We start from the raw sequence: 10,184 nt of genomic DNA, 5'->3' as shown, positions 1-10,184 counted from the left end.
ACCGTCTCACCTGAGCAGAGGAAAGGAAATGAGTACACCTGTGTCGTTCAGCATCCTGGATTGAAGACGGAGCTCCGGCTTTCTGATCCCAGAGTCCTGTCAGGTAGGAGGAATCTGATTCTATAGAGAAGCTGCTTTACGCTGAACGTCACTGTATTTGAGATGGAATGGAGTCTATAATGATGTAACTGGTGGTGTTTCAGGTGGAGGGTCGGTCGGTCTGATCATTGGTGCAGTTGTAGCTGTTCTCCTGCTTGTCGCCATTGTCTGTGTTGGATTCGTCATTTGGAGGAAGAAGTCTGGTAAGGGAGAAATTCCACAGATCAGCTTTGTGAGAGGAAACGCAGACGTTATGGATTCTTACCACTATAGTTTATAACATATTTCACCTAATTGACAACTGAATTGAGAAGTTTGAAAGTAGACAAGACATGAGATTTTCCCTCAGTTCACAAGTTTTCATCATTTGTTTAGTTGGTTTGTAATGGAATAGCATGTTTGTTATGATGTAGACCATGTAGACCATCGACTTGCTAATCCCATGTTCTTTATCTGTCTTTCAGGCTTCAAACCTGTTTCCCAAACACGTGAGTGAGCTTTTATAATGCTTCTGCTGTATTAAACACCAATGGATTATAAATCTGTATTGTTTTAAGTTCATTTCATCCTGAGCCTTTGAGCGTTTTAAATTTGAATGTCTTGCGTGTTTTAGCCTCTGAGGGAGACTCATCATCCCGCGGCTCCAAGTGAAAGTCCGTCTTCACTTTAACAGAGTAAGACTTTTTACAGAACACTTGTTCTACACTGCATGTGAACCAAGCTCTGTCTAAACATGACCTAATATAAGTCTCAGTTCAGACAGAAACAGTCCTGATGTCTTTATATTTGTCTTTGTAGGTGACAGAGAGGACGCTGGGGTGGATATGAAGCTAAAGAGCACTTAATTTACAGAGAAATCTGCAGATATTTTCTCATTAAATACTTCAGTGTGATCAATATTATTACTTCTTCATCAAATCTGTCACATTTTGGGAATCCTGGTCGTGATACTGCTGTTTGATTTTTTTCAGCTGTTTATTTGAGTAAAAAGGGTTAAGGGGGTTTGTTAATTTTGTATGTGAGTTTAAATTTCTTTAATATTTAGATAGTTTTCATGTCTCTGTTTGCTGCTGTTCTGTTAAATTGCACTGTGCTTTGATCTGTTCCTCTGCTTTTGGGACAGAGAGTTTTAGTCATGGGGTCATAGTCAGTCGCTTTTTTCTTACTCTGATCTCTAGCATATAATATAAGATATAGTGTAAGATTTGAACGTTTTCTGTCTGAACGATCTGTGGACGTTTACTTTATCATGCGTGGCTCAGTTAAAATTCAGCAGGGCTTATAGAAACATCCTGAATCTCTGAAGCTGCTTTTATTTCTTTAAGACACACTCGTACTTTTCCAGTACTTTGTGTTACACAGCTCACTTTTTAAATAGTATGAACCAAATGAAGTGCTACATTGAAAGTAACAGCCATGCATAATTAGGGTATATATATATTTTTTTGACAAAATCTTGGCTGGTTTCAGTTGTGTATTCATACTTTTCACAAAATCTAAAAGCCTGGATCAGTCACTGTCACTGACAACAGCTTCCACACTCAGAGCTGGAGCTTCTCATCGTTAACTAACTTATAGCACAGTTCATCAGACACCTTAGATGTTGTATAAGTTTCAATGCTCTGTATGTCTGAAACTGAATTTACTGTACAGTTAATCACAAATAAAAACAGCCACATTTTTAAATATATTCTGCACTTATTAAGATGGTGAATGATGAATCTCTTGATGCATTTTTACCTAATTTAAAACTGGGCTTCTATCATTTGAATACTTGTTTAGCAGATTTTACAAAAATGAAGCATAAACATTTATAAAAATAAAAAGCTAGTTGACCCTCAGTAATCACTGTAACTTCAGAGTTGGTAAGAGAAATTAAAAAAGTTGTCTTGCACTGATTAAACTTGAAGAATCTGTTGAATAAGTAATCAAATGTGTATAACCTGAAGACTCTGTTCTATCAGTGTAAAACTCTGACTAAAAAATAAACCAAATTTCTCCACAGAGTGGTATTTGTGATTTGTATAATAATTGTATGGTTTACATTTATACATTTAGGAATTCATGATATTGCTCAATGGAAATGATTCCCTGTGTTTTGGGTCAGTTAAATCCCCCTCAGTAGGGAATCCCAGTTTGTTTCAGTCATTCTGGTTTGGTGGAAAATGCTTTTTGTTCTAGTACTTCAGCAGGTTGTTGGTGCAAAGCTAATAGCAGTTTTCATGAACACTTTTTGGTCGTTCTAGATTAAACAGACATTTGCTGCTTCTAAAAGATATTCCAGTGTATCACTTATGACAGCTTGTGACAGGTGGCATGTATTTTACGTGTAGCGGTTTCACAGTAACTCAGTCGTGAGCTCTGGTGTAGCGTTGCTGCCACTGTTTTCACTTTCTAACAACCCACTGATTTGACGATCACTTCTGTACAGTCGGTGATGCATGTAGAACATCCAAAAGGCTGAGAACAGAGGTGCACAGCTCCGTTGCTGGATGGCCGATGTCCAGCACAGTTTGGTAGTTGCCTATTCAAACACACCCACTAAACCTGGCAGTTAACAGGTCAGTTGAATCAGGTGTGTTAGAGCAGGTAAATCATCAAACTGTGCTGGACACTGACCCTCCAGAACCAGAGTTGTGCACCCCTGTGCTAGAGTGACGTTCTTTCTTACACAGATTCTAGTCTTTCTGTTTCTCTTCTTAAATCTATGGTATTATGTTGACTTGGGTTTAGTTAAACTACATGTACAGATGTGCACTCCCGTCAAATTCTTCTTCTTCTTTCGGCTGCTCCCTTTAGGGGTCGCCACAGCGGATCATCTGCCTCCATCTTGCCCTATCCACTGCCTCCTCTACTTTCACACCAACCATCTCCATGTCCACCTTCACTACATCCATAAACCTTCTCTAAGGTCTACCTCTTCTCCTTCTGCCTGGCAGCTCCATCTCCAACATTCTTTGCCCAATATATCCACTATTCCTCCTCAACACATGTCCAAACCATCTCAACCTGGCCTCTCTGGCTTTATCTCCAAACTGCTCCACCTCCACTGTCCCTCTGATCTGCCCATTTCTAATCTTACTCCCGTCAAATTAAATAAGCCCAAAAAATGATATAGCTGAGTCTGAAATGAGAGCTCATTTATTATTTATGCAGCACAGAAGGTGTAAAAGTTATTATTTAATCCCCTGTGTAACGCACTATATAGGTGGTCCATATACAGATAAATGTTGCTGGTGGAAAAAAAAGCTGGCATCGGGAACTTGTACGTAATCCATTTTTGCAGGTTCTTTTTGGTACTTTTTGAAAATATGAATGGACTAATAGAAACAGTCCAAGATAAAATCTTATTATTTTAACTGCCTTTAAAATTCTTTCTCCTATAACGTTGCCATTCTGTCAGTGTTCTGATGTTCAGCTGTTCCAGAGGTGTGTGGAGTATCCTAAACTCACACTAATGTAAAATTGTTACTACACAGAAATAAAGAAGATAAGTAAAAATAAATTGGTTTCTAAGAAACTACTTGAAAAACAACCAAAAATGGACATTTATTATAGAGCACGTTTTAATCCAAAAATTAGATCTACTGAATACTAAATTTGTTAGACTTTTTTTGGTGTAGGGATGCAAAGAAAGACAATTTATCTTTTTAAAAGCAGTAAGTAGACTTGATTACACTGAATTTTTTATATAACAAACATCACACCATACATTTCACTGGGAAAATCCCAAGGCCAGTTTAATGATTTATAGGCAGAAAGACTCTGATCCAAACTTTGACCAACATTACTATCTTTAACTTTCAGCTTCTGATTTAAACTTACTTGTATTACCATAGAGCTGTAGATCACGTACTTACTTGTGTTATAACCATGTAATATTCTGGAAACTACATTAATAACTCAGAAAATCCCCATCATGTAAAAAGTACAGGGACTTTTATCTTCTACAGAGGCCTATAAGGGTGTGGCCTGTAACTGATTTCCTCAAATACAGTCAGACAGAAAGAAAGAAATGAACAAGGGTGTGAAATAAAGAGGGTTTAGGTATAGAAACAGGCCACTAGAGGACCATGATGAGAGTTTTGCTACAGTATGGCATTGGGAAGGTGTTTATTCAGCTTGAGTGCAAGTATCAAAAGTTAAGCTTTACATGCTTCCACTGCAAAACAGCAGGGAGGAGGTTTTAATAATGTGTGGGACACACTTCACACTTACTTTTCTATTTACACTGTGAATCAATCAGACTCAGTAGCTGGTTTAGAAACCAGTAAGACTCCAGAGGTTCAGCTCGAGAGGAGTTTACTCCAGATACTAGTGACATCACCCATGATGCTGAAGCTGCAGTGGATGTGTCAAAATCAACACACATTTCTTTGAAGCGCCTCATGGAGTCTTTCAGTTTCCTAAAACACACGTGATCAGTAATGTCAGACGCTCCTTTCACCACAACCACGTGACTGCTTTGAAAACAGTCAGCAGGACAGCGCGGGTTTCCATGGTTTCAAAACCAAACACATACATCTTGATTCAGATTTCATAAATGAAGCCCCCACCATGACTGTGAAACACAGGTTACAGCTATGGGTGAACAAGCTTATAAGAGATTCACAGATTTTCTATAAATATCAGCTCTAATGATCTTGACCCTCTAAGGTGGTGTGATGTTGTATCATGTAACCCCTTGTGTTCACGCCACTAATTACTTTCATTGTTTTATAAACACTAGGATATAAAGATTTGGATATAAAGCCAAAACAGAGCTGATTTGTATCTGCAGTTCATGCTTATGACCACCAGGTGTCATTAAAGTGTATGAACACGTAATGAACACTTCACTATTTAAAGGAAAGCTTCAATAAACAATAACAATAAAACAGCTAGTATGAGAAACCTGCAGCAGATCAGCCTCATTCTGAGCATGACAGCATGTAGAGCTGGCACAGGTGGCGCTAGTTGCCCTTCATTATAGGAGGCCCTTCTCTGTCTCCCTCTGGTGGCAGAGTGGCTTTTGCTTCTATTACAAAACTCATGCGTATGAGAAGATACAGAGAAGATACTGCAGGCAGGTCTAACAGGTCTAACATCCTACCTCTTCTCAGGTAATTCATTCAAATCTACGATGTAGGTAGTAAATCGGTTTAGCCATTAGTAGGCAGGTTTGGTGAGATCCATATGAAGTAAAAACAAATTATGATTCAGTCTTCTGGACAAAATACATTTCATAAGAAAATTCACATTTTATTCAAGAAAATAATACAGGACCCCCCTGAGTTTATTTGATCTCTTTTAAGGGGGGTTTCAAGGTCTCACATTTAATATGACAATATTAATATTATATTATAAATTAATATATATTATTAATATGACATTATTTTAAATAATAATGAAAATGGCACAATTCAAACCTTTTAAATGCTTAACTAAAATATTTTGTAGCCCAGACTGCAGAGATGCTAACAGCAGTCAGCCTCTTCCTGTAGCTCTGAATGAGATTGCTTGACTGGTAGTTTGGCCTCTCTTCTTCTCTGAGGTTTAATACGTGTCTTCCCTCAACTGTGAGTTTCAGCTCATTCTACAGATGTTCACACAGATTTGAGGCAGCAACACGACAAAACTTCAGTGAACCTCCCTCATGTTTGACAGTACAGATGGTGTTCCTTCCTTTGAAATCTTCTTTTTTTCTGTGAACACTGGTGAAAGTTGGTGAGACTTACCAAAAGCTCTAATTTTGTTTCGTCTATTCAAAGAATGTTCTCTCTTAAAAACGGTGACTTTTAAACATGCTCTGCAAAATGTGCAAACTCAAGTATACCTTTGTGTTTCTCCCTTCAAAGTGGTTTCTTCTGTTATCTTCTACACATGCATAAAGACTTCAACTTAGAGTAACGTACGTACGTACATTTATATTTCGTAACATATTATCAGAATAAAGTATACATCATATAGTTATGAATTAGTTTTTTTTCATCTATTTTCTCTTTTATTAAAAATGTTTTACCTCTGGTAAATGTGTAAGTGATTAAAGTGGTCCAGCTGCATGAAAAGCTTCTACCAGTAGGGTCGGTGCTCTTATTTCTGTGCATGTCTGAAATGACTAGAACATCACCAGAAACGTTATAACACTAGGAGAACATCTTGTAAAGAATAATCTATAATTACTTATATTGAGATGTATTGACTTTAAAGTGTCTTGTTGAAAACTGTGTTGATGGATGAAGTTATAAATACTTTGACATTAACACTTCCTTCATTCTAGATTAGATTAGATTAGATTAGATTAGATTAGATTCAACCTTGTCATTGTGCAGGTACAGAGCCAATGAAATGCATTTAGCATCTAACCAGAAGCACAAAGTATTTACATATAAAGTGCAGAAGGACGGTATAGTGGTAAAAATATAGATATGCAAATATAAAGGTAATATACAGTGTATATTACCATAATAACAGAGTGAGTTGAGAGTGTACAATGAGGTAGAATGTCCTGTGAAAACAGCTTATGTAAAAGTATGCAGAGTAAACTTTTACAGTTTTTTGTAATTGTTGCTGCAAATATGGATAGTGCAATAATCCCAGGACATAAGTACAATAAGAATGCAGTGAGTGCAAAGAAGCAGTTAAAGTGATGGTGTGTTGGTCAGCAGGGTCACAGCCTCAGGGGACAGCTCTTCCTGGGCCTGCTGGTGCGGGAGCGGAGGCTCCTGTAACACCTGCCAGATGAGAGGAAGGTATCCCAGGACGCAGCTGAGCTTTCTTGAGGCTTCATCATAATTACTCAGCATCTCACCAGTTTTAGCAAAATAGTTTTTACTTACCTAACAATCTCTCGTGTTTTCACTCGACTCACTCGTGCACACTTCAGGTTCTTGTGTAGATACCATTTTGCATGCTTACAGTGAAAATGTAAAGCTTGAAAAACTTTTTTTTTTAGTTTTAAAGTGACATAAAGAGGAGATGATAGCAAATGAGTGATGGCCCAGTTCTGGCTTACTACTTTCATCCGACCCACATGTCATGACTTTGTTCCAGTCCGGGTTCTAGAAAGTTACAGCTTATTACATACTATGGGTTATTATAACTTCAGTGCAGACTGGCTGAGCTAACTGTAGGTTATAGAGGTGTGTAGTAAAACTTTGGGCCAGCTCATAGGCCCTGGTTAACCCAGCATGGTCATGCTGACTGACCAGTTAACCAGCATCCCAACCATAACATATGCTGGTTTTGCTGGTGATCAGCTGGTTTATGTTATGTTTTTGCAGCTGATTTTTCTAGTAGACCACTGCATTTATGACTAAGCAGAAACTGGGAAGTTTCTAACTTCCAAGTAGGAAAAACCATTTGAATCTCATAATTCCCTTCTGCAAAGTCAGAGTTTGTCAAGAGTGCGACTTCTCTGTGCATGTAGAAGAAGTATTGTTTAAGCATTTTAATCAGATTTTTGAGTTTCAGTTTGTGTATCTATAAACAGGGATGATCATAAGGCTAAGTCCTTCTGTTTAGGATTTTTATCAAACTGCACACAGTCATGTCATTTTCCAGGACTATATTAAGGGTGATTTACCATAGTCTACATCCACTTTTACACTACTGACTGTATTTTGTAGTGAATTTTATGTAAAGAATAAGGACAAAAGTTAATCAATTAAAGCTGCACTAAGACCTTTTGTTAAAATAATAAGTAGCTGAAAAAAAACATTAACATATGGTGTCTTTCAAGATCCTATTCTTTCAATGCGCTCATAAATGTGAAATGATTAATTAATTATCTGTTTGTTTTTAATGGAGGCTATTTCTGTTATGTTTGTTCCTGAATCAATCTGAACAGATATATATATATATAAATGAATTAAGCATCTCCTGATGTTTTTGACCATTTGGTTACTTTATGCTTTAGAGTACAGCATTTATAACTGAGCCCATTTACTCAGCATTATTAGTGATGCAGAAACTGATGAATAAAATGTTGAATCAATAATCTAAATTAAAAATAGGTGAAATTTTAGCTTTGTTGTGACTTGAATATAATATATATATACACACATTTTAAGACCTCAATACATATAATTTAAGACCCAAAAATGTCATAAAAAATTATTTGGTAGAAAATATTCAATTTATTGTCTCCCACATTGGAAATCAAAACTTAATTGTTATCAACAATCTTTTCAATTTTGTTCCATTGTGATGCAGAACAGAGCCAGCATAAGATACATAAGCTGCATTACATTAAACAACACACTGACTTGCATGTAGAAACCATACAGAATTATAAAATAACACATAAAGCATACTGCGTTGTAAATAAGCTAAAAAAAGCTTGTTTGCAAAACAACACAAAATGTTATCACATGAATCTTAGAGAGAAACCAATGAACAGGTCAAATTCAAGAGGTCAAAATTCTCTTCAAGACATGTAGCGTAGCTCTGCCACTCTCTTCTCAATTTCATGGTCTAGGTCCATCAACTCCCCTCTCTTGTCCTTGCATCTTTTTCTCATAGAGTTGGATTTAGTGATGAGCTCTGCCATCTTGAAACAGGTAGTGCAGGGCTTTCAGAACTTTTTCAACTTGCCAAACCGTGAAGCCATTCTTGAATGAGTTGTGCATTGTGTGAAGGCCACAACTTCCAATTATTTGTAGTTGGGCTCCACAACACTGCTCTCTGTGTTCCTCTTGTAAGAGTTCAACAAACCTCCAATTAACACTGGGCCCATCCATCGAGAGTGAGAGCATGTTGTTCAGATTCAGCTCTTTTGTACCTTCCTGCACATATAAGGGGTGGAAGGGGTTATAAATTCAATGTGCCAGGTAATCCACATTAGATTAAAAAATGGTTCCATTAGTGTAAGGATGATACTACTACTACTACTACTAATAATAATAATAACAGCTTATATAGCAGAGATCAAAAAACATCCATCAAAACACCTGACATCTTAATTGTGATAATCACAAGTATTCTTTTGCTACTATTTGTTATTTTAACGATTTCTTGCTTATACATACACTCATATATCATACACATTAAAATAATTGTGTGTGTATTATTATTTCTACAGGTTCACTAACTGGTAAAATCATGTATTCTGTGCTAAAATACAACAATTCTAATCTGTACTTACAACATGGCTTGATTCTGCATCTTAAAGAGTTCATTTGCAAAACAGATCAAATCCATTTGTTATTGATGAAAAAGCTTGATTTTTATTGTGCTTTGCAGATTCGCAAAAAAACAAGTCATAAGTCATGTGTTATTGTGCATTGAACGCACTATCAATAAAAAATACATATTTAATAATAAAAATGGAGATGGGTTTTTGCAAATGAACTCTTTATAGCTCTTAGGTGAATGTTTACAGTTGCTATAGCAACAAGTGACAGCCCACGTTACCAGCTGTTAGCTAGATTTGCCCAACAGTCTGAACAACCGCCAAAAAAAACAAACAAAAAAAAAAAAAAACGCGCACAGTTTGAATTTACTGAAAAAGCTCCGCAATGATAAGATAATTGAATTGTTCCGTAAAAAAGCACAGGAATTATTATATATATATATATTTCACTGGGACATTAAACTAAAGTAAATACACATTTGCTTTTAAAACAACACCTCATATCTCCAAAAAGATAACTTTACATGACTTTAGCTTAACTTTTAATGGGAGTTAATAGAGAAAATATGTATTCTAAGTCATTTTGGGCCATTTTTATTGATCCATTCATCATGACATTCTGACACAGTATAAAGGGCATTTATGAGGTTGTCCTGACAGTGAATATGTGTGGACTAACAATAATAACAGCATGTGAGAGATATGAGGGATCTTAGCAGACCTAATATTAAACGAACTGACCTGACCTGACCAGTGTCCACTGCTCTTTCAGGATACTTTGTCTACATACCTGCAAATTATATAATAGTGTCTTGCTATTTTGTTTTTGTGTGGTCACTTAAAAATGTTAGAAATATTCAGAAACGTACTCCAGAAGCAGAACATCTTACTTTACTGATAGGATCACAAGAACAATTTCAGCCACAAAAAAGCCTCAAATCCCTTTTTCTCCTTTTCAACTTCCACTATATGA

General features: G+C 36.5%; 2 protein-coding genes across 5 annotated transcripts in view; both read left to right on the top strand.

Moving 5' to 3' along the window:
• The window catches only part of LOC108416077 (H-2 class I histocompatibility antigen, Q9 alpha chain-like), a 471,933-nt gene that overhangs the window by 173,862 nt on the left and 287,887 nt on the right, over positions 1-10,184 (top strand). The window lies entirely within an intron of this gene.
• Positions 1-10,184, top strand: part of LOC108414327 (BOLA class I histocompatibility antigen, alpha chain BL3-7-like) — a 138,534-nt gene that overhangs the window by 23,970 nt on the left and 104,380 nt on the right. Inside the window, exons 5-9 of one of the 4 annotated variants that reach the window (XM_037531713.1) lie at positions 16-103; positions 204-302; positions 564-587; positions 713-773; positions 898-2,101. The exons of 2 other annotated variants lie outside the window; for them this stretch is intronic. In XM_037531713.1, the coding sequence (XP_037387610.1) occupies positions 16-103; positions 204-302; positions 564-587; positions 713-750 (249 nt within the window). In that variant the 3' untranslated portion in view covers positions 751-773; positions 898-2,101. Of the gene's footprint in view, positions 1-15; positions 104-203; positions 303-563; positions 588-712; positions 774-897; positions 2,102-10,184 lie in introns of those variants that run through there. One more of the 4 variants, XM_037531712.1, reaches the window with a different exon arrangement.

Source organism: Pygocentrus nattereri, chromosome 20 (genome assembly GCF_015220715.1).
Source record: "Pygocentrus nattereri isolate fPygNat1 chromosome 20, fPygNat1.pri, whole genome shotgun sequence".
In the NCBI taxonomy this organism is placed as follows: Eukaryota; Metazoa; Chordata; class Actinopteri; order Characiformes; family Serrasalmidae; genus Pygocentrus; species Pygocentrus nattereri.
This window is presented reverse-complemented; position numbering and strand designations above follow the sequence as displayed.